Source organism: Anser brachyrhynchus, assembly GCF_964034855.1.
Source record: "Anser brachyrhynchus genome assembly, chromosome: 8".
In the NCBI taxonomy this organism is placed as follows: domain Eukaryota; kingdom Metazoa; phylum Chordata; class Aves; order Anseriformes; family Anatidae; genus Anser; species Anser brachyrhynchus.
Window position 1 is genome coordinate 4013640 of NC_137702.1, and position 24963 is coordinate 4038602.

General features: G+C 38.3%; 1 protein-coding gene across 29 annotated transcripts in view; it reads right to left on the reverse strand.

Annotated features, from left to right (window-relative positions):
- FGGY (FGGY carbohydrate kinase domain containing) overlaps nucleotides 1-24963 on the reverse strand; it is a 305771-nt gene that overhangs the window by 26161 nt on the left and 254647 nt on the right. For 27 of the 29 annotated variants that reach the window (XM_080602612.1, XM_080602635.1, XM_080602615.1 and 24 more), the window contains 6 exons: nucleotides 20431-20538; nucleotides 17000-17061; nucleotides 11791-11938; nucleotides 10061-10135; nucleotides 6358-6478; nucleotides 2952-3046 (listed from right to left, as the gene is read on the reverse strand). In XM_080602612.1, coding sequence (XP_080458738.1) covers nucleotides 2952-3046; nucleotides 6358-6478; nucleotides 10061-10135; nucleotides 11791-11938; nucleotides 17000-17061; nucleotides 20431-20538 — 609 coding nt within the window. Of the gene's footprint in view, nucleotides 1-2951; nucleotides 3047-6357; nucleotides 6479-10060; nucleotides 10136-11790; nucleotides 11939-16999; nucleotides 17062-20430; nucleotides 20539-20630; nucleotides 21558-24963 lie in introns of those variants that run through there. The other 2 variants (XM_080602627.1, XR_013954379.1) reach the window with 2 other exon arrangements.

Here is a 24963-nt window from a genome sequence, read left to right on the forward strand (position 1 = left end):
AGGCTGTGCGGCAGTTCACAGGAACAACGATCAAGACATAACAAAACCACTAAAAGGAAAAGGCTATAGCAGGGGCAAGTGAAAAGATAAACTAAATTGCAAGAAGAAATTCAGAAGATTTTCTCCCTTTTCCGGAGATTCTGGAGACTAAATAACCAAAAGCTGAAATGGGAAATAACTCTCACCACACTGTGTTTTTGTTTTGTTTTGTTTCTCTTTTTTGGATACCAATTGTTTTAATTCCCTTTTACCACAGAGGAGAAAAATGCAGAGAGAGTAAATGAAGAGGAAAACAAGGAAGTCAACATTCTTTGAAGGAACAACATATGGTGACCAGGCATGAGAGATGGAGGTTATAAATCTCTCCTTGATAGAATTACCTAAAGATGAAACTGCAGATCCAAGGGGCTTGAGCTTTTAAAACTATACACATCCAGCAAGTCAACCTGCATGGTTACAAATTTTGCATTAACCTTCATTTCCAGTATCTTTTTGCAAAGGCTCAGCATACTGAGAACGTTGTTACTAATATAGATGTGGTGAACAAAAAGCATGAAAATCTTTACTCCGCAAATCACTCAAAATAAGAAAAACAAGATACGAGAAATGAGAATGAGAAGAAAATACCGCATCCTGAAAATAGCCACTGCTGGGATGAGAAAAGGGATGGAGTCAGGAGGTGTATTGGTGCATGTTTCTTTGTGAGAAGAAACTTATTTAGGGATACCAAAGTATAGAGGAAAAGCTCATTGGTGTTCCAGCTACTATGAACAATTACCCAGGAAAGTGAAGGGTGAGCATCCCATTGTTTCACATACACTGCTGGCTGGGTTCATCATGCAGCGATGGGTTGGTAAATGAGCTCCCTCTCCTTGGAGCAATGATCCCTCACTGTTTCTCTGAAGCAGATACTTTCCCATTTCCAAATTCCAATGATGGAATGCCACAGAACTAAGGATCAGGACTGTACAGGAGTATGAGAGTAAAACAGCAACCACCACGTTCACATACGCGGATGCAGATTCAGGTTAAATCCAGATGAAGATTACCAGAACTGATTTTGAGGGATCTTGGTTTTGGGTGCTATTTCCAAGTATTCCTAAAGATGCCTGAATTTTACAAAATGGAGAACAGCCAAACCAGGAAAACCAGATAGTTTTTTATGTGTTTTGATTTTAACATGGAGCGGAAATATCCAAAAATCATTCTGAGAAATGTGACCAAAATCACTGGGACAAACACAGTAAAAATTCCCCTTCAAACAAACACAGAAATAAGGAAATAGCTTATTGTAAAAAACACGCTTTTCTCCTCTACTGTTACACTGAGCAAACAAAGCTTTGAAAAGCTCAATAACTAAGTACAAAACATCTATCAGAGGACAGATAATAACTTCTATTATTTGCAAAGACTATAATGCTCCTGAATATTTGCAGCAGCACCTCTAAGAAAGATTTATTTTGCAAGATGTGTTAGAAAAATAAATTTAAGAGAAAGCTATTGAACTGCAATGTTAGATGAACATTTACACCATCCTCCTGAAAAAGACATTTATAAAGTTTCTTGTTTCTTCATAACATGTAGCTGAATTAAAAAAAAAAAAAAAAAAGGCTGTGTTTGGGAAATCACACTTATTATGCAGTGCAGAGGCACTGGGATGAAATTTGTATTTGTTCTTTTGCTTTATATACTGGTATTCCCATGAGCCAAAAGGCAGGAACCTCCCAACATACTGTAAAAGAGCAAACACTTTTTAAATTAAGAAGTCTATGACATGATGTAGTCTGACTGCAAAAGATTTCTGAAGGAGTGTGCTATGCTGACATATGCATCTATGTATAAAATATGCCTATCTTCTGACATTCTTGAATAAGCTGCTGACATATTTTGGTATGTAAGTGCAGGGATAAAACTAAAGGCAAAGGAATATACCAAAATTATATAAAAACGAATTACATAAAATTTTGCAGCATTAGATTTTTCACATGGATATGAAGACAGAATTAATAAAAACAGATTTGAGATGCTCACTGATTGCCTAACAGTGCAAGATGTCTTAAACTAGGAATGAAATACTGGTGCATTTGAAGGGAGAAGATTAACAGAAGAGTAGAAATTAAATATGAAGTCCTATCACCAAAAGCTGCTACTGAAATTACTTTTAGCAAAACAATCAAGTTCTCATTACAAGCACTGGGATTCTGAAGTAGAGATACACGTTGCACTATGTATTTGTTCAAATAGGATTCAACCTAATGGAAGAATTCTTATGAAAGCAAGCTGCTCCTCGTGCTAGGAGAGGAAATATCTTATGCTAGTAGAGTTGACAGGTGGGAAAACAAGTTTTGAGCATACAGACCCTTCTTCTGGTTTCTGTATGTTACTATTTTTTTTTATGTAATAGCAGCAAAGTCATGCTTTGGCTGATCCACTGAACATAAGAGCCTACTGCCACTTTTACAACTGTTAAAGGACTGAAATAACATGAATAAACATGAAGTTCCATTCTCATTATTAACTCTGCATTCACTCTGAGCAAGATAACAAGTGTAGGTGTGTCTTTTTTTTTTTTTACTGTATATATGCTATTTTTCTTATGTTTAAGATTCCTCAATGTGAAGGAAGGAAAGTAGGACAAATATAACTGAGATGAAAGTAGGGCCTTCTTGCAGGAGCAGAGCCTTGCCAAATTCCCTTTCCTGTCTGTAAAATTACATGGTCTAACTTCAGAGAGAGCAGCTTATACTTGCATGTAGCCACAGTCAAAAGACTATTAGATCTTCTACACCCCTAGCAGAGTTTAAAAAAAAGGCTTGTGAGAAAGTGATGCTGGCTCTTGTCTGGCTGTGCAGAAGGTACAAACTTTTCCACTTGAATTAAAGTCTGCACATGGTGCCAAATGTCAAAGTGTAAAATACAATAAAAAAGAAAAAAAAGCAGGTACTACATACCTGTATAGATGCAAAATCCCCAGAAGCACAAGCTCCAAGAATAGCAGCACCCACCAAAACAGACTCCACTTCTTTGGACAGGACAACAGGCTTGCCTATACAAGAAAAAGCCATGCCTCTGTTAGAAAGAATAAAGCAGTACAGCACTAGCAGCACAATAAATAATTAAAGTAAAAATTTCAAATAAAAAAGCAATGAAAAAGGACTCAAAACCATGTTCACGCTTCCATTCATAGTTAAAATCCACTGTAGGTTAATGTAAATATCTCTGCTGTGTGGTTCCAGGCTCCAACAAAAATGCAGAATTTAAATAAAACAATTTCAGCAAAATATTAATACAGAACATAAAGCACACAAAGACCAAACCCCAGATCTTTCACAGTGGTTATTTACCTTAAGGCACCTGGTATAAACCTGTTAACAACACCCTCCAAACCCACCTGCAAATTAAAAGCTGACCTTGAGGGGAAAACAGGGAGGTATCCTTTTTGTTTCTTTTGCAATGAACAAAAAAAAAGTAATAAAAAAAATGTTTGTGTTTGTTTTTGAATATATAGCCAACAAAGCCAGTCTGTTTTTGCTGGAAGACATAAAAATATGAGTAGTAACCTTTCACAAGCTATGTATGAAATCACAAGAGAAATTTCATCTTCCCAACTGTACAAGATATTTGAAAACAAGATTAAAATCCTGGAAACAACAAAAACACCAAACTTGCTGTATATTTTGAAGTAGAATTAAAAAATATTGTTTCATCACCCATGGGAACCATCAAGAACATGCTTTCCTTCAGTTCACACAGAGTTTTCTGAGATCTGCATTACCAGTGCAAAAAGAGCAGGAAAAAGAATAATAAATTAATAAAAATCTGCCTGCCTTCTTAATTCTCCTTTAAAATCCTAAATAGCACAAGTCTAAATGCTTTTCTAGCTGCACTTCAGATGCCCGTCCTCACTAAGTCAAAAAGTTTCATATTCCTACAGTATTTGGCATATGTCTGAATTTCCATTACTGACATAATTTCATTCAGTGCGTGATGATGCAAATACAGTGGTGGGAGGAGGACTTCCTTCTGTGAATAGCCTCAGTGATATTAAGCCCCCAAAAATGCTGCTCCTGAGAGACAGCTGTAAGATTACAAGGAGCTGAAACTGGAAGGAAGATCCAAAGTGAGCTCTGAGTAACTCCTACAGAGGAAAAAGGGAAATACATGCTTTTGAAAGCGGGAAATAAAATTAATGTAAGAAACAACTATGAATGCAAAGTAAATTCACCTTCCATCCCAGGCATTCAGTTACATGATGCTAACTTCACATTGTTCCACCAGTTAAAGCTGCTAACGATCATTTTTCAGTAACATAAAGGTGCCATGGTCCTTTTTATATAATTTCTTCCTATAGATAGCACAGGCAGAGCAATGGGAAAAGAAAATGAGTACAGCAAGTGCTTGTTTGATCACTGGAATGCCTACTACCAGTGAACTAATGGAATTACAGCCTCTCTTCAATTTCTCTGGATTAAACCAAATGCATCCACCTTAAAAACGTGAGTGGAGGATCAGACACTTGAGCATTCCTCCTGTTAAGATGGACAACGGCTCAGGACTTGGGTCAACTTGGAACAGATGCAGACAACCTAAAGCTAAAGCTTACAGCTCCATGGCTGTTTGCCAGGCATTGAAGCAGAAAGCAATTTTCAGCATGCTCTAAAATTTACTGCACACTTCCTGCATCACCAGAATGAATGCAGAACTCTTACCAGACAAACAAAAAGATCAAGATACTTTTTAAGTGCCCTACAAAATTATCTATTGGATGTCTGCATGGCTGAGTCATGGGCATTTGCAGCTAACAATAATATATTCAGATTTTTTTCTTTTTGTGAAAGAATGGGGGATTGATCCTGGAATGTTAGTTATTTTATCTGATAGGCTCTAATGAGTTCAACACAACCAAGAGCATTTCAGTTAGATGAACTCTGACATCTCTTGTCAGTCACAGATTTTACAAATGGGGGAGAATTCCAGACTGCAAAAAGGCCTTTTTGTACTGGATTGTACTTGGCCATTAGTTACAGTCAAAGAACTCCTGATTACATTTTAATCAGAATACCTTTTCACTGATCTTTTATTTTACGCATCAGGAACCAGCATCCCAAACTTCACATGCTGAAATTCACCTAAAACACTTGAGTCATGTAGGGAAAGGTATGCACCTGATAACATTGTTTTTCTGAGTGTCACTCTGACAACAAAGCACTTAGTGAATTTTAAGGTCAACTGGCATTACATTTTTTGCTTCTCCATTTCTGTTTTCATCCTAGCTAAGTACATAAAGCATATTTTCATCTTCCCTCCTGCATCAATGTTATGAAGTGTGGTTTGGTGTTAGGGCAAGTCAGATTGCAAACTAAATGCCCCAAATCTGAGCATTACAACTTTATCCATGGCAGCTCAACTGGTCTTAATTTGAAATATACCCAAAGCACACATCACTTAAAGTTCCTCTTAAGTCCTTCAAACTAAATTCTGTTTTTTTTTCCACATTTTTTAAAGTATATTCAACTGACTCACAGGTGTGCTAAGATGTCCAACACACACAGGCTAAGGGGAGACGAGAAGTACTGGGCAAACCTGAGACCTCCTCTTGTAATGAACTATACCCAGGACCCTCCATCCATCAGGAGTTCTACAAAATCAAATGGAACACCATGCAGGAGCAAGGATCCAAAAACTGTCCCCTAAACTATACTAATGATAAAGACATGGACAATTTGGAAAGGAATAGTTCTATACAATGGAAAACGTCCAGCATGGGCACGAACAGGAAGCTCCACAGAATTCAAATAGGATGAACCTGTTAGAGGTTTTAGTAGAAATAAAACACATCTCACATAAAACACCCTCACCAAGTGTACTCTACAGTATCCTCATCTAATTAAGTTCCTGTAATCTGTCTGAAATAAATAACTTCTACAGAATGGTTAGAATAGATTTATAAAAATCTGATAGTGAGAAACATCCTGGACATGTAATTTATACCTAATAGTTTTAAAAATTCCATACAGATTTTTTTTTTTTTTTTAATTCTAATACACTTTCTTAAAAAGTCTTTAAGGCTAAGATCCACAAATCGGACATCATGCTGGAGGACTCTCCAGAAGGCCATTTTCTAACAATATGAATTATGGAGTTTTGTTTGCACCACATCTCTGTGTTATTCAAGTATCTTTAAATTTCAGGAAGCCCAGTTGCGCAGGAAGTAACATTTCATTACAATATTTTTGGCCAACCAGCAAAATACAGTTCTATATAAAGAAAGTATTTATTTTTCCAAAGACAAAGTACTTAGCCACCTAAAATAATAAAATAGTTTACACTCCTTTCCCCACACTTCCTCTAACTTACCAGTAATGTCAGCGTGCATCTGCACAAAGAGAGGGTTCTTGCTCAGCCCACCACACAGAAATAGGGTGTTGAGATGATGCCCTGCAGCCTGCATAGTTTCCAAAATGTGTCTTGTTCCTAACTTCAAAAAGAGAAAGATTTAAAAAAAAAAAAAAAAAAAAAGAACACAACAGATGAGCACAGGAGAACAGCCATGGGAACAGATCTTAAAGAACAATGTGCTAAAAAGTAGGATAGAAACGTGCAGATACTAACTGACCCCAAGCAGTAACCTGAGGCTGGGAAGGGACCTGTAGGGGCATGGACTCAGCTTAGCTTTAGCCAGTAAACGAAATCGTAATTAAAAACAAGAAAAATCGAACAGATGGTGCAAAGAATTGGGAAGTATATAGGCACTACGTATCACACTACATCCTTGGGATGGCTGGGGAATGGAAGAGGCATCTACCAGTCTACAGTGGCACAGGGAAAAGGGGCTTACAGGGAAGTACCTACAAGGGTGAAGGAAGTGATTATGAGAAGAGACTGAAATGGGCACCCAGAAAAACCGACGGCACCGACAAGCAGCTGGTCATCACCATGAGCAGTAGAGTACAGAAAATATTTCCAGACCCAGAACTAAACCCTACAGGGCAAAGACATTCTCACCAAAACGCTTATTTACTTTGTAAAAAAGCATCTGAAAATTACTCTCGATATAGAGATTTCAATTCTGGAGCCAAATGGCAAAACAGAAGAAAAAAATAAAGGCAAATGAAAAACCTGTATTTTCTGTCTTTTCAGCAAAAAGGAAAACCTGAAGAATTTTCTATTGGCTTAACTATTTCTCTTGGCCTTTGCCATTAGCAAAATAAAATGTTCCGTTTCATGTCTGGATTAATTGAAACATGTCTAAAATGTGGGCATATTTTTAAGCTTTTCATTTAGAAGTCTCCATTCTGAGAAACTCAAATTAGAAGATTTCAGTGTTGTGCTCGGTAAATGATGAAAGCAAACACTTTGCCATTTAAAAAATATCTTTGCTTTTCAGGCTTGCTCTGTTTGCCTCTCACTATTCACTGAAGTCAACCTTTTTCCTCCTACAAGAACATTCTCAGTTTCTTTGACAAACTATTTGTCCCCCCAAATTTCCAGCTCTTTATAACACCCTGGAAGTTAATTTTGAAGTAGAAACTTGACAAAATGCCAAATTCAAGCCAAAATTTTACCCAAGCTGACTGTTGGTATGAAGACTCCTCAAGAAACACAACATGGTCAAGTTTTCACAAACCTTTACAGCATAAAGTTTTCTTTATAACCAGGTTTTCTTTAAGCTATGATGCGAGTTCACTAAGAGGTCTGCAGCCTGCAATAAATTCCTCTTAAATAAAAGCTACTGAAAATTGAAACTAGCAGAGTTTCATCAGACTTGAGACATTTACTGTGAACGACTGGCACAACCCAGGACAGGTCTTCAAATATATTTTGGTTTTTAAGGCGAGTGGTTATGAGGAACTTCAGCAGCCGCAACACCAGCTGACTAAATCCATCACTTCCCTATTGACACAGAGGGCTAATTTCCAAATCACACAGCCGCAATTTTAATTATGGAAAAATAAACTACTCAAGAAAGAGTCTGTCTCCTCCGAACTGGCTTGACGGCCACAATTATATCTCTGATCATGTTCTCATCGGTCTAACTGTTGCATCGCGTTTTGGGATGAATAGCTGCAAGGATATTCTCTTCCACTACTTCTGAAATTCAAATTTATGAACAACTTCTCTCACAACATACACATGCCAAAGACCCTGAGAAATGCTGTGAAAATTATTTTGTGTTTACCTGCCTGGAAAATTGTATTCACAGAGCAATTTAAATTAAAGCCAGACTTATTTCACTGTGGGGGGAACTAATTTAATCCTGGATTGGAAAAAATGCAAATTGAGGGGCTTCAAATGCAAATTTTATATAAAAAAGCGTCTCCTGCTGAAAAGAAAACTAAAGATTAACATTCTGTGGGCAGGCCTACACTTTTTACAAGATTTTTGCTTGGGTTTAAAGCCCATCTTGCACCATTGAAGACAGCTAACGGTACAGGACTGGGGCTGTCCTGAGCAAGAACTGTTTCCATCAGCAAAACAAAGCTAAAACCGGGAGTAAAATTAAATTTCCTAGGCATCACATCAGCAGTTAGTAAATGTATCAAGTGAAAACCAAGTCTACTTCTGTCTACTTTCTAGTTACTGTTTCAGTAGCGTTTACACAAAAATCAACTTCTGTGAACTTACAATGAAAAGCAGCGTATGACCTTTTTATATTAAATCTGATGATCAATGCAATTAACTATCAAAATGATCTACAGATGCTGAATTTCGAGTCAAACACAGTGTTCGTGTTTTACAATAAAATGTGAGTTGTATCGCACAATGAGATAATAGGTGACTTTCCCAGGATTTCCAGCTGAGAAGGTTTCCACCTCATTAGCACAGTACAATACCTGAGCACCTGTTCGATACTGGGAGGTTTTGTTTTCAGTTTCTTTCAAGGCGGTATCAGTGGCTGGCATTGTTTAAACTCTCCTACACATTCTTATTTAAATTGGGGGATTATACCGAAGCATCAGGTAAACCAAGCTAGATTTAAAAGGATCAAAACTGACAACAATCAATCCCAGACTCACTGTTATTTGCTGAAGATGGAGGGTTAACACATAAGATGTACAATTCACAGTAAATTTACAGCAGCCGCCCACCCTCCATCCCAGATGGCTGACCCAGCCTAGCAAAGTTGTTGTTTAACCAGTAGAGGAGTTTGGAAGTTTTCCAAGTGAACAGAGTTTTGTCAGGAAAACTCCCCAATTCATCAAACTGTTAATGTTTTGCAAAAACACCTCCAGTTCAACAAGCTTTTTTAAAAAAAAAATCACAAAAAGGATGTCAAAGGAATGTCAGCTGCAGTCACCAAATGCCTGGGGATAGCACGCCCCATTGCAAATACCCTGCACCAGTGTTTCAAAACAACTTCTTTGACCCAGGTTTTCATTTTAAAATAGAACTTCTTGTGAACTGGAAATCGTGGGTTCCAGAAAGTCTCTCATCTGAGAAAACTAGGGCAGAAAAAAAAGTATTTCAATAAAATTATCCATCTATGTATGTTAGCAAACATCTGTGTTGTTCTCGTAACGATTGTCTCTCGTCTGCTTTTACAGAAACACAGCCACAGACTGGAAATGCCATGTACAAGACAACTGCTTGCCTTGCAACAAAGGAGGAATGAGATCTGGTCCATTCAGTCAGGAGAGCTACCGACTGAACCACTGACCAACTTGGCTGCGGTGCAGTTCTGGCTCATTGATCAGGCAACACAGGGAAATCCACAGATTTAGGAACAATTTGAAACTCAGGCATCTTAGGGGAGAGCAAGTTCCACGCCCACGATGTCAACACTGCCCCATATACTATCAGCCTCTTTCCTCTCATCTGCATCAGACACAAAGGTTCTGAATTGTCATACACAAACTTCTTCGGGGAACATACTCTCCACGCTCTGTCTCCTACAGCAGGGAGTCGTCACCAATGTGGGTAAACAGTATCTTGCTCCTTTAAGAAGTCCACTAAGTGAATTCAGCTATTATTAGAAATCTGTTTAGCAGAAGGGAATGATCAGTCCGCCACAGAACATGAGACAATTCATTTATTCTTTTATGCACTTAAAATGGCTTACAGCAATGGCTTGAATTGTGGCCAAGTAGATAAGGGCAAGTTCATCCAGACCCCGAGACAATGTTAGTCCAACAACCTGTGCAAAGATAAAAAAATAAAATAAAATAAAATTACAAATCCAGCCAAGGTAAAACTCTTTATTTTCTATGGTTTCTTGTTGTAACAAGTTTAAGTGCTAATTCTAAGCCCTGTTTTTGTAAGCTGTACACATAATATTATGTTAAACATGTTATTCCTGATCTGGGGAAGAACCACATAAATTGCTCTTGCACTTGCACAGAAATAAAGAACAAACAGAATATTGTGTGGGATTAGAGATAGATTAACTCTGACAGTTTTATGTTATGACTCAGACATTGCTTGTGAATGTATTTAATGTAATAATATGAAAATGCTATTACATAAAAATAAGTTTTTAAAAGCACTTCTCCCTCTCCTTTCCAAGCACCCTAACGCTGAAAGACAATTAATAATTAAATACCATATCTTAACCTGCTTTACTCTGACATAAATCAATATTGCACTGTAGTTACTCTGGATTAATATCAACATAGGCAAGACCTGAGTGCAGCGATAAATGTGGCAGAGAAAATGCACTGCTATTACCAATATTTGCGTACAGCCATCATACCAAGAGAAATTCTGATTCTGCTGAAGGCTATAGTTCTTCCATAGAACAATGCAGGTATTAATAGGACCACACAAATATGTAAGCTATCTGTATTTTTTATTGTTTCCCCCATTTGTAGTTTAAAATATGTGGCAGTGCTTACAACTGTCCTTTTATACCTCAGCCTCAAATACAGCAAATTTTGGTGCTGGAAAGTAGCTTGAGATACTCACTTTAAGGACGAGATGACATTTTGATGTATGTTTTTGCATTAATCACTAGGCATTTTGATACCATCAAATTATGCCCTTATGACAGCTTTCTGTTATGACCCTGCACAGTAACATCCTGGCCTGCTATCTAGCCTATCTACCACCATGACGTTCAGCGAAAAGAAACATCCAAATGTTTAAATTGGGGCTGAAAAGCTCCCCAGCAAAGGATCTCTCTGGTTCCAGACTGCAATGCTCTGAAAATTTCCTTGTACAGAACACAACATTTCAAGCCCCTTGAGTTCCAAAAGTAGCATTTTGAAAACCACAGAAGATTGGGTTTAGCTTTGAACAAAGACGTATGAAGGACCATGCCTGCATATTTCTTACCATCTATGCCGATTTTTAACAAAAAGCAAAGGAGCTTTTCAGTTTCTGTTGAAATTTACCACCCAGAAACTCTAATAAAGTACCTTTACTGAACATTTAACTTCTTTAATTAAGCCATCTCTCAAGAGAATGTTTCATTCATTTCCCAGGTAAGTATACTCAAATTTGTGCTAAAACTCATTACAGCAGAGATGCAAAATCAGGTAGGGAGGTGAGTTAACAACAAGTGTGAGCACTGCTAGTCAGTGTTCTGAAGTGTGATTCCTGGGAAAGATACTGGGAGACACACTCCTCATTTTCAGAAAATAAATGCGGCTGTAGTGATATCTGAACTATAATGATCTCTGGTTTTCTACTGAAACATAAGCACACTTCAAAATACAGCAAGAAACCCAAATCCTATGGGATAGTTTAAATAGCTGAGGAGGAGTATGTTCAAAATTGAAAAAAAAGCTTCTTCCAGATTTTTTTTCTTTTTACCCTGTATTGACCTCTTTGCAAAGACAGGCTGTTTCTTACCATGCCCTTTAGTGTCAGATCTGTTAAGGGAGATCTGTTACCATGGAAATCTGGCCAAACATGTAAATCAACAGTGAGGAAACCCACAGGCAAGGATTTCTTAATCAGATCCAGGTGACTGTTCAAGTATGTATATATACTTTGAGCTCTAGAAGAAAAACAAGTTGGAAAAAAAGTGGGGGAGGTTATTCATCAAACATAAAACATTTGTACTACTATCAAATGCAGAAAACCCATCAAAGAATCCCAAATCCCAAAAGTAAAACAAAGGGGGAGAAAGACAAAAGTCTCTGCTTGCCAAGCTCATGGCATTGCAGAGTGCGGGCAGTGGGGCCGGCTTTCTCCATGTCCATCCAACAGATGATCCAAATTCCTCAGGTCTGTAGGATGAGGGAAGATACTAGAAGCTTGTGATCTTGAGTTTGTACATTGTCTCCTATGGGCCTCTACTCAAGACAAAGTAGTCTGATATTTTGTGCTTTGATGCTGCTCGGCTCTAACAGAAAGGTGCTGACACTGAAAGAGAAAGCTGGAGAAAAGAAAGCCGAGAGAGTTACGCATGTTTAAAAATTTCTCCAATTAATCAATAGCACTAGGCTTTCAGCTTTCCTTTTTTAAACCGTAATTATTTCAGTATGTGTTATGATTAAAATGCAGCAGTAAGGGTGGAGGAGAGAAACCAAGTGGCTGCTATTTTAGGGAGGAGCCGAACATGGGCCTAAATATGATTGTATCTAAGTTGAGATACTACACCCAGCTCCACAACATTCACCAGACATTTTCCTGGACAACCAGTAATCTTAGGACTAACAGTGAATTCTTCAGTGCTTTGGCTTGCAATAGCTCTAGTGACATTCCATTTAAAAAATGTTGCAATTATGCTCAGAATATTTTTTCAAACACTCATACTATCATAAACAGATTCGTATATATTTTTCAACTCCTTGGAAATCTCCAAGTGGGGCATTTAATTCTAGACATGTGGGTCAATAATACATCTAACCCTAATTACAATTGATTAGTCATTGTCTCATCCACTGTAGACCCAAACAGTGATATTCATTTAGCCTCTACATGTATATTCAATCACACACTAATGAGATCCCTAAGGGAATTTGGCATATGCTTTACTAGTTTGACTTCTGACCTGCTAGCAGCTGTATATTTATACTTTGCATTCAACCATTCAGCTACATGTTTTTTCAATTATACCTTACCATGTGTATGCTATCAGAGGATATCATTCAAACTGAAGTACACTTGGAAGACATTAAAATAACTAATTCACATCATTATTCACATACTTTTAAATGTGCTTTATGTGTCTTCCTGGACCTGAATGATGATAATTTTGAGGTCACAGTCTTTTTTCTTTCTTTTTTCTTTCCTTTTTTTTCCCTTGTGTAGAGATGGCCCTACTTTCTACATCCCTAAAGACTGAGCTATATGCATTATGTGTAAGGACAAAGTCATTGTATTTCCAGTCTAATCCAAGGTTTGACCGTTGAGAAGAAAAAGAAAGGAAAGTTTCACTCAACCAGAAACCCACTAGAAATCCCAGCTTCCATCTGATCTCCATGCAGCTTGATTACTCTTGCAAGTGTTAGCCATTCGTGCCACTCTGAACCAGAATGCAAGGACTGCACAAAACAAGCTGAAGTTCAACCAGTTATGCTTAGGATCCAGATAACCTTGGAATTACACTTTTTCACACCTTTTCCTCTTTTTGTCTATATATAGATGTGGGTTTGAGGCACTATATTTGGTCTGAGTGATTGGCAAAATCCTTAATTTCCTGCTACTCCAGTTTCTACCAAGCCTGCAGTATTACACCATGAGCTCTCTGAAGCTTTTTCTATCCAATTCCAGGAGATGGTATCAGTAGCAGCTGGATCTGGTTTGCAGAGCTAGGCACAAGCTACTGCTCTTAAAAAGGAACTATGTTGAAAGTGGAGAATAAGAAATCAACACAAGTTTGCCCAGGGTTATGTTCTTATTAGGGGCATGATTTCAAAAAGCAACTGAGTTTGGTATTTAATCTGTTTAAGAATCCTGGAAGGTGTCAGCATGCATCTTTGAGGAAAAAATCTAGAAATTTTAGATTTTCAAATCTACAAAAAAAGGCTGCAAAAATCTATACATATAGAAAACTGCCAAATATTACAATGTTCTGCTTGAAAGATCCCAGAAGAGCTGACAGATATCGTGTGTTACTTCCCTGATTCTTCTTTCAGGAGCCATTAGATGGGGAAATGGCATCAAAAAGTGAAGGAAAGCAAATTCTGTACCAAAACAAAGCTCTTGACAAACACAGCTCAACACCAAAGGGCATATAATCTTTGATGGCAAACAGTTGGACCTTTTTTCCACTAGAAGATTAGAAACTGTGATTCTAGGAAACATAAGTATTTAAATTTTAAAGCATAAATGATGGTGTTATTTCTTTGATTTCCTACTCTAGACTACATATACTGGATTTTACTGTATGTGATGGGTAGATGTCAGACCAACACAATATAAAGAGTGAAGACCAAACGTGTTATCTAAACAGAAATTTCTGCAACTCACTGAACTGCAGGGAAAAAAAAAAAGAAAAGAAGCTTTGATGTTCACCGAGTATGTCAATTAGTTAGACCAACTGCTAAATTTACAGCTGTCCGGACAATCCTCATGTAACTCAACCCTCTCCAGTTCCAGTAAAAGAAGGGAAAAGAGAACATGGGAATAGGACTGGGAGGGTTGCACAAGACTGGTCTTCAGCACAAGTGGTCACTGGGAGCTGGTTTCTGGCAAGCGCATCTAAGCCACTCACGCCCTAACAAGTTACCACAAATCAGCTGAAACAATGATAAATGCAGCATGCAAACTCTTGCTCCTGGTATATGCAAAGGAACAGAAATCTGCAGAGTGAGGCTTCTGAGGCCAGCTGCTCAGCAGGCAATTTGACACTGCTGAGCCTACTTGTTTGCAGTGTTGGGAGCCTGAGAGGAAGGAAAGACAGGCTTGGGAAGACAGAAGTAGGCCGCAAATAAGAGGCCTACAAATCTGAGGTCAAAAAATATATTTTTGACCTCAGATGTTTTTCTTTTAAGTGTCCAGATAGACATGTGCTTTTTGTCACTACAAAACCAGCCTAACTCTTCCCAGTGTTGCACCTTGCATGGGAAGTAAAGGGAACATGCAATTGCACACGTAAGCATGGAATTTGTTTTCTTTCAGTGACCATTCACAATTGCGGGACAGATATAAATTTCTACACCAAGAATATACTAAATATAATATAATAAAAAGAGAGACTCTGAAATATTCTGCTGAGATTTCCAGGCACGTAATTTATTACCATCATCAACAATCCTCCAAACGAGACACTATGTTCTCACTAAGTATATGACTTAATGCAAGTAAACACAGTCCGAAGTCTGGGCCAACACTGTTAGCGAAAAAAATGCATCACACTTGTACAGCTACTGCTATAGTCCCTAATATAAGGCTACAGTTTGTGTTCAATATGTAGAAAGAAACTAATACGGAGAACCGATTTTTGTTGATTCAAATTGAATTATTGAAAATTTACAAATATTTGAGAAGGAGAGGGAGAAAGGGGATGGCAGAATTAATAAAAGACTGGTTTACTAAGTTTATAGCTATCAAAACATTTCATTAGGAGTGTAATATCTGGAAAGAATTATAAAAATACATTGAACAAATGAATATTTATAAAAATTTTATAATCCTTTTAATAAAATATTACAATCTTTTTATCAGTGCTCTCTTTCACAGTTTTACTTACCGCAGAAGACTCAAATCCAAAGTTATGATACCACAACCTCAGATAACATGGCTTTCTCTTCCCGATATTCTGTATTTAGTGGCCTATCCGGATCACAATCTAAACTCTTTGCACTATGAAATCGGTTGTGGTCAGTCAGTATCAGACCCCAGTATAGACAAGCAGGCAACCGCATACTCATTTTTTTTTGCAGCACACCAAAAAATGGTTTCTCCTGGCACTAGAGACCAAGCTAATTCTTTGTCTTAAGCTTGCACTTCATATGGGGGTTCGGGGAAAAATGGCCTGGAAGCTAAAATTTTGGAAAAAAACACCCCACAAGCAGTCCAGATCAACGGTTATTCCAACACACAGATTCGTTTCCTGATTTTCTTTTTTTAAGAACAACAAAGAGAATTCTAGGAAGTATGAATCTATTCCATACTGAATGAAGTCCAATAGATTTCTGGGAATCCTGGTCAAGTTCTTAGCAAACAAATAAGACACTGAAAATTACAAAGCATCAAAGGGTCATCCAGAGAAACCAGGTAGCTTTATCTCCCCAGGAAAGACTGAAAGTAACTGCAACTACCTGAATTTTAATACATATTTCAGGACTGTCACTTGCCTTTTAGACCACAGCGATAAACTGGAGATAAAGTGGAAAATTTGCTGTTTCCTTCTTTGGTCCAAGGAAGAAAAAGAAATTAAAGAGAGAATCAATTTTTCATCCAATGTGTCTAATTGTTCAGTTAAGATCTCTCTGGGAGTGATGTGAACCATGTTAAAAGGAATCCAAGCCAAAATAATCTCAGAACATTCAGATCCAACAGAAGTGTCTGAACTGTCCTCATCCACTTCTAAAGCAGACCAAACTACAATTCTACATCTCTCATATTCGTATGCTCAAGGAATCCTGGAACTCCATGCGAAAATCTCCTACATCTTAAGCTTTGTCTGAAAATTTATCCTGGCTTTCTGTGTTCTATTTTTGCTGTCATGCGGGAGTTTCATACAGTGTCTATACTTTCCTTTATATGACCGTTCCAAAAATATTTAATAATCTATTCCTAATTAAGCCCTATCTCATCCATAGAGCTTAATATGTCAAATAAAGACACATCATTAGCTCAAGATGCTCTGCTGAACAGCGCTGATGCTCCGGTACCAAGAAATATGCTGGGTTGGATACAAAATACGCCGAAAAGCAGGAAGTTGGTATCACCACCTAGATACCCTGAAGGTATCCGAGGAGAGGTTAAAGCTTTGATCTCTGAGCAATCGCCTGGGAAGCCTTTGTAAATACTTCCAAACCAGTATCGCTCTGTTGATTCCCATGTTCCAGAATATGTATGCAGCACTGCAGTTTCTCAGTGCTGGGAATAGAGTGTATCATCAATTGGTGAGGCAGGCAAGTTACAAAGAAATAAGAACAGTGACCTGGCTGCGGCTTTTGATTGTAATTCCAGGAAGGCAACATGGCCTCGGACCACATGCTCTATCTGAAAAAGAGGAAAACAACATTTATGGAATGAATACCTCTTAAAAATTCCGTCCTGGAAAAGCGCAATGCAGTTTCATAACTTTAAAAAGACGAGAGCTTCTAAATTACTTATGAGGTATTAAGTCCTCGTGAAGCCGATGGCAAAACTCCCACTGACATTACTGGATTCACAATTTGGCCTAAGAACAGTAAGTAAAAACAACTGTATAGCAAAATAAGGCAACATGCTAAGCATATCGCTCCTGAGTCAGAACAGCAAGCTGAAAGGATGGATTTTTTTTCCCGTCCAACAATATTTGAGAATATGTCCTCTAATCTCTCCTCTTGCTTGTGTGCATACCCTCACTGGAATTCTACCAAGAGCATCTACTTGGCTGAAATCCCTACATCTTTCTATATCACACTGTTAAGATAAAACACAAGGTGTGTTGTCATCCTGATAGATGCTCCATATGCTCAATGCAGGAAACAAAATGTTTCCCCTACAAGCAATTATTGCTATAAAAAATGCTCAGTACAGGCTCTGTCTGTACTAAATTTTAAATCATTCCTCAACTCCAGGATGGCTACCATTATTCACAAAACAAAGTATCAGGTAGAAGTACATGGACTTTTAATACTAATTCAGCAGGTTTTGTGGCCTTTTTATAATATTCCATCAGAGTGACGATAACAGCTAAGGAAGCAAAACTAGAGCTACTCAACTGCACCGACTATGTTTGGCAATACCTACTGGCAGCAAACCACATTAGGTACTTCATTTTTCACTGTATGAGTTTAGACCTTAAACAGTGTAGCAACATTTTTATAATGAAGCATATGCATCTGAACGTAGGAATAAAAATAACGTATGCCTGTTCCTTCTGAGATTTACATCAAAGACAAAACTCAAACATGCAGATGCATTAGAAACAAAGCTCTGGCCTGATATTTTCAATATTGAATAATCTCTGGAGAACACAGGAGCAGCTCATAAATTCATAAATAAATCTATAAATAAGTATCATATATATGTATGTGCTATGAAAACACTTTACACAAAAATGTTACAGTAGTTATAAAGTTAGACATTTAAATGCTCTGAATTCAAGACATGGCCACATGATGGTTGCATACAGAAACTCTTTTCTGCTATTCTTTATTTTAAAGTTTGTAATGATATCATGACATCCTTTGTCTCTGTTATGCCATATCTTTCTTTCTATAAATTAAAAAAAAAAAAAATTTCAAAGCAGAGTTTTCAATTGTCCATTTGGACTCTGTGTGAACCAACGTTCAAAATCCAGCAGACTTTTTCATAGCTATATCAATAAAAAATTAATTAAGAGATTTTTAAAGGGAAGTATATCAGTTTTACTTTTAAATTCAACAGACAGCTCCAATTTCATTAAAATAATTCACCTTTGGGCATAGACCAAGCAGTGAAAAGAATCCCAAAACATGTCCAGAAGGTAAAAGCTTGAGAAAGCAGAAGCTTACAAAGACTATAGCTTTAAATTGTAATGATGCTGAATGTCTATCCTCCACGCTAGTGTGCACAGACTGTTTCTTCCTGTGGCTCCTCATGTGTTTGCTGTACATAAAACCTCAACAAAGCCACATTAAATATTCTAAGAATGTTTCAGTAAGATAGCTTCCCTAATATACCTAATATTACTACAGTTGACTTCTGCTATGCATCCTAACAAGTAAATACATTTTTCCAGCAATTTCTTAAATGACTCAGGAGCACCTTGTTCTCTGGTACTAGAATGGAATCCAATAATTACCAAAAAGGTATTTTGAAACCATCTTTTTGAAATGCCCTAACATAAAGCTCACAGTACATTTTAAGTGTGGAACAACCATATGCCAGCTAACAGAGAACACTGACTTGCTGTATCCTCTCTAGAGCTTAGTTGAATGTCTCCACCCTCTTTGGGTTAAATGCATAGAGACATCTCTGAAAGTGCTCCTACAAAGTAACGCACGAGATTTGCTGTTTTCCCTTTGAAGTGGTTTGTCATGAGCAGTAACTAAATTTTACTTCTGGTTGTAGCAGTTACCTACAAAATGGGACGCTTTGGTTCTAGCCCCAACTCGATCTGAAAAATTTAACACATACACATCCCACCTACTGAGAGAGTGCTTTAGCCATGAGGCTAAGGGTAGCCAGGTGCTGGGATGAGGATCGGAGGCTGGAGGGGAGGAAGAGGCATGACTCTCCCACTGAAGGTGTGACACTGTGCAGACAGGAATGTAAGACTCACGTGGCCAAGGACCGCACACGGGAGGGAACACCAAGTCATAGCTCACCACTTAGGGTGTGTCTGAGCTTCCTGATCCAGGATTATTTCTGTTCCTTGTTCAGTGATTGTTTCATATGGAATGCGTAAATGCAGTGATGCCCGACTCCGCTACTTCCTGGACGGGTACTCGGATCATAAGGCTTTTTAAAAGGTAGGTGGTGTTCGGTCTGAGTAAGACAGCAATTATGCCTGCAATTTGTGAAAGGCCAAACCCACCTGTATGCTTCATGAGCTTACAGGGAACACCCACAGGACTGGGCCCTGCTTCCTGTAGTTTCTCAATAGGAGCCTGGCACCTTGCTGCTCAGGGCTGGTCAGCATTGAGCGAGCAGGGAGCCGCATGGGAAGCTTTAGAAGCTTTTGGGGTTAAGCAGGCATGGAGTTCTTGTTGACACTTCAGGACTCAAGCAGCCAACGTTTGCCTAAATACTGTTTTACACACCTAAGCTTTCTTTAAATTTGACTTCAGTGTTTTAGATCTGAGTGCCTCCCTCTAAATATGAAAATTCACTTTTTGAGGATCCACCGTGTTTTTTTCTTTTTATTGATAAATTAAATTAACCTAACACACTCAGACTCTTTGCACTCAATGGAAGAACTGAGGTGACAATGTATGCGGTATCTAACTAGATAGGATAGCATGTCAATATATCACTACTCTGTCCATACAATACATCTTTCATTTACACCCATCAATGAACAAGTACAATTGTTCTATATAACAAAATGTGTAATTTTCTTTATCTCAAAGTCTATCTCAGCTTCCTGCTAACATAAAGAATGAATGCCTATTTGCCTCTAAAATTATATATAAAAAAAAAATCACAGTCATCATAAAAGGAAAACATGCCCCTAGTGCTCTGTCCTACATATAATTCCCTACCAGTATGAAAATGAACAGGCTGTAAGGACATAGTAATCACCTAATTGTTTACTGCTTTCAGCACCATGGGTTTTCCTATGATCTTGCAAAGATGTTTCAGGCAAAGCTCTGGCTTAATTGGCAGTGAAGCTATACTAAATGATGGCAGTGATGGCAGCTAGCTCCCATCTTGGGGTCTGTGTCTCTACACACTCACCAGTTTTCCTGTAGCACTCTGACCTCCTTCGTTCAACCACAATCCAGGTACCATAGCAGAGAAATAAGGTCCCCAAACACCAGGCACAAAAATGGGTGTTTCACTGACCTGGAAAAGTAAGAAATAGCTTTAGTGACCCAAACTACCTGTCCAAGTCCAATACTGAAAACGATTTTTGCTTCTGCAATGAAGTTACCAACATGAGTGGAGATGTGTAAGTAGAGATTTACTCTATCGAGAATGGGGAGAAGTATGTCCCCCGCTGGCATTTAGACAACACAACACAGCTGCAGCTATTGATTGCACAACTCCTATTTCTCCCACTCACACCCATTTACACAACAGCTGGGTCTGGCCAAGCCAAACAAGAAACTTTCAGGAATAGGAGCTGTGTTTTACGTGGAGAGAGAAAATGCCTTGCTTCTCCAGAAAAACACCTTAGCTAAAATGAGCATTTGGAAAAAAACACTCTGTGTTAGACTGTCATCAGAAAATAGAGCTAACATTATCATTAGCCGGTGTTTACAGAGCGCTCCTCCTGTATGTTTTCAGAGTTGAGACGCAAGGGGGAATCCAGCTGACAAAGACAGAGAGGTTCCCCCAAGAGCTGCCAGCTCCCAGGCAGGTGCCTTGGATGGAAACTGCAAACCTGGCCTGGGTAAAAGGGGATTTGCTTGTCCTAACCAACAGGAAATATTTGCCTGGATTAACTTTAGATTCTGCTTCTTACTTAGGCTTAGCATTACACGAAACATTCCTTCCTTCATATCTGTGAGCTCTTTCGTTAAGGCAGGTATCGAAGCACTCCCCTTCAGGAACTGATGTGCTATCCCCACGTACAGCGATGGCTTGTTCCTATACAACACTTCAGTGGCTACATCACTCAGGATGTGGGAGACACTGCTTCATTTCCTTTCTCTGCTTCAGAAGATATCTATTAGCTGTTTATAAGGGTGAAAGGCATTTTCCTTCCTCTGCTGAAGCTGTTCCAGTTTTAAAAGTCTAGACAGATTTTCTAGACTCACATTCTGATCCAGAAATAAACCATGTGAACTGCAGGAGGTTCAACAAGTCCAAGTGCAAGGGGCTGTACTTGGGTCAGGGCAATCCCAGACCTGAGGTCAGACTTGCAGAAGAAAATTCTTCACTATAAGGGTACTGAGGCTCTGGAACAGGTTGCCCAGAGAAGCTGCGGATGCCCCATCCCTTGAGGTGTTCAGGGCCAGGCTGGATGGGGCCTTGGCCAACCTGATCTATGGGGTGGCCTCCCTGCCCATGGCAGGGGGGTTGGAACTAGATATTTAAGGTCCCTTCCAACCCAAGCCATCCTATGATTATATGAATGGAACAATGCTTTTTTGTATTTAGACTTTGTTCTTCTTTAGCAAAATTCTAGACTCCTTAAAGGATGCCTGAGGTTTGCTGTTAATTTCAATAAGGCGAGGATTTCATGTAAAAATAGTTAAGGAGCAGTAAATAAAAATTCAGCCCTGTTTCCGTTAAACTCAATGCACATTCTCCTTACATTTAAATGGGCCAAACTTTAAAGACAGTTTTTGCTAGCAACTGGGGAATATGTGCTAAGATGCAGTTTACTGGCATTTGTGCATCCCACATGTTTAGTAAATATACCAGCAGCAGGGAGGTTTCTGCACAAACAATAGTCTTCTCCAGCCACCAAATTGCATTACAGCTGATTCTTGTCATGATGTTAAGTAGAAGAACAAAGCAATGAAAATCGGTTTCTCAAAACGTATCCCTACAGTTTCAAGTAATCCTGATTTCTCTCTGGAACGTGTCTAAGAAATAGGAGAATCTTGCTCAATTCTCCCCTATCAGCTCTGGTACCCTGTCTTACTTTCGCTACAGATGTATGCGTGCACATGTGGCTGTGTGTCTGCGTAACATTTTGGCTGACTAAACCCATTAAAGAGCAAGAATAGCTGCACTGAATTTAAAAAGGCATTTATGACTCCAAGTGGACAAAGCTACGTCAAAAACATTGCAAAGACATTTGGTTTTGTTTTGTTTTCTCTTAAAACTACAAATTAATACAGCTTGGAGTTTTCAACACCTCTATTGGGCAAGCCTTCTCTTACAATTTCAATAACAAAATGAAGTGCAACAGAAATTATTGACTAAATGTTTCTAAAATTTAAAATCCTAAAATAAACTGATTTTTAAACCAATTCCACATCACTGACCTTACTGAGAACACTACATAAGGTCAAAATTGACGATTGCTATCTGCTCTGAACTGGTGTTGGAACTATGCTGAGGACCCTAGCATCATCTCATTCCCTTCCTACGGCCATGGACACAACACATCTCTCTACAGGTGGGAATGAACTTTTAGAGCAGAAGGGACTTGTTTCTTTGAAGTCTCCTCTCAAAGTATTTTTGATCCAGCAAACTTTGCAGTACTCTATAATCTACTGTGACTTGTGAAGGAAGAATCTAGCTACACCACATGTATCAGGCTTGAAATCCAACTGCTGCATAGTGTGAATAGACCAAATATTCCAGGGATATTAAAGGTACAAAGATGCTTTATGAACACATAAGAAGGCATAAATACCAATAAGGATAGTACACTTAAAAAAAAAAAAATCTTTCTTCTGTCATTGCTCCACAATTTACCAAATCGGTCTGTGTATCTGATAACAGTAAAAGGTTATACTGATTAAAAGACCAAAGTGCCCCTGGAGCCAGCACTGGCCTGGTATTTTGGGCACCCACAAGAATTCGCCAGGACAGGTATTTCCATGCTGGCTCTTTGCAAATTACACTGAGCCTTTCCTACCATCTTCCTACTGACGTACCATTTGTACACATCCCAGCAAACTTTCAACACGTATGCAGAGCAAACGAGGGAGCTCTGTATTTGATGGACATAGCTAGTGGGATACTAGGTAATCATTTTTTTTCAGCGGTAGGAACTCCCAACCAAAATAAAGAACATTGGCTGTCATGCTTGGATTCATTAGTACTGTATGTGGCATCATTAAATTTCCTATTTCCTCCTTTCACTTAAAAAGTTTAATCCACATTTTGCAGACAACATGACAGGTAGCTTAATTCTGGGTTTTGATGTGCATGGTAAGTGAGAAAATTGGGAAGTAACTGACTCCCAGAAACAGGCACATCCTCTTTGAAAAGCAATAGGGTGAACATTCTTCTGCAAATATATGCGTAAGAGATAGCAAACGGTTTCCATTTCCCCTCCTTGAAATAATTTGGACGACACTTAAGTTTTTCGAGCCATGTAGCAGCTGGCATTTGTATTTTCATAATAACAAGTCTAAATTCTATTTGAGTATACATACCACTCAATCCCACTAAAACACATGACTAGACATAAGCGTAAGGTTGGAGAAATTGTACAAAGTTTGCCGCAGAACCCAGAGTTTTAGGTTTGCCCAGTTTGCCAGACTCGGTTATTTTTGTTCCACTAACACCATGTCCTTTTCATAGTTTTCTACTGCCTTCAGACATTCTTATGATGATATAGATGGATCAATGTGGTGTCATTTCTTTCCTTTAATGAGCTTAAGAAAATCCTTAATCTTTTTAGTAGAAAAACAACATCTGTTTTAGATTTATGGGCAATTGATTTTTATTTTTAAAGCAAATAAGAGATGACATCCTTCTTTGAAAGTTAAAATTTGTATTCAAAAGGAGCCTCAGATTTTCTTCCTTCTATTTAACTTAAATTCATCCTGTAACACACTCCTATTGTGAGGCACATTAACGTTTATTATTTTTTACATATAGAGAAACTGGAACACAGAGAGGGTAAAGTCACTTGCCCTCTGCTAGATGTCAGAATGCACTCTGCACAATTATTGCAGCAGGCATCAGAAGATGGGAGATGAGAAGCATTTGAACCTATGCACATTTTGAGTCATAAGCAGCATCTATAAATATTTCATTTGAAAATATTCACACAGGGACTATTGCCCCATCTATAACAATGCTTACTTACAGAAGTGTTATGCTCCCTGACAAGCAATTCCTCACACTTATTCTAGCTGTGGATAGGGAAGAATTCTTTTGTGCAGGAAAATATCACCTTTCCTTGTCTCCCCAACATGTGCATTCCTACTTGCTTAGCCCTTCATTTCTGTTGAGATGAGCATTAAACAGTTCCAAGATTTCTGTTCATTTAAATGGAAAAAGAGAAGTTCAACATCTGAAAGGGAAAAGAAGGAGGAAAAGGTTCTATCTGGGAGGATTTAACCTCAGTGTGTGCTCTACAAAAGATCATACTAATATGTAAGATATGTAAACATATAGAGCAATCAGAAACAAATGAAATGATGAATTCAGTTTAACAGTATTCAGCTGTGGTGCAACTGCCAGAAGGCACTTTTTGTTATGAATAGATCATTTGGATGAGTTACAGACCAGATTTCTACCCTGGCGTGTGCTAAGAAAATCAATGTCAAACTATCTAAGATCAGAAGGCATCACCAGCACATCTGGCAGCCCACAGAAATGAAAAATGTCTTTAAAATATATAATGGCTATATA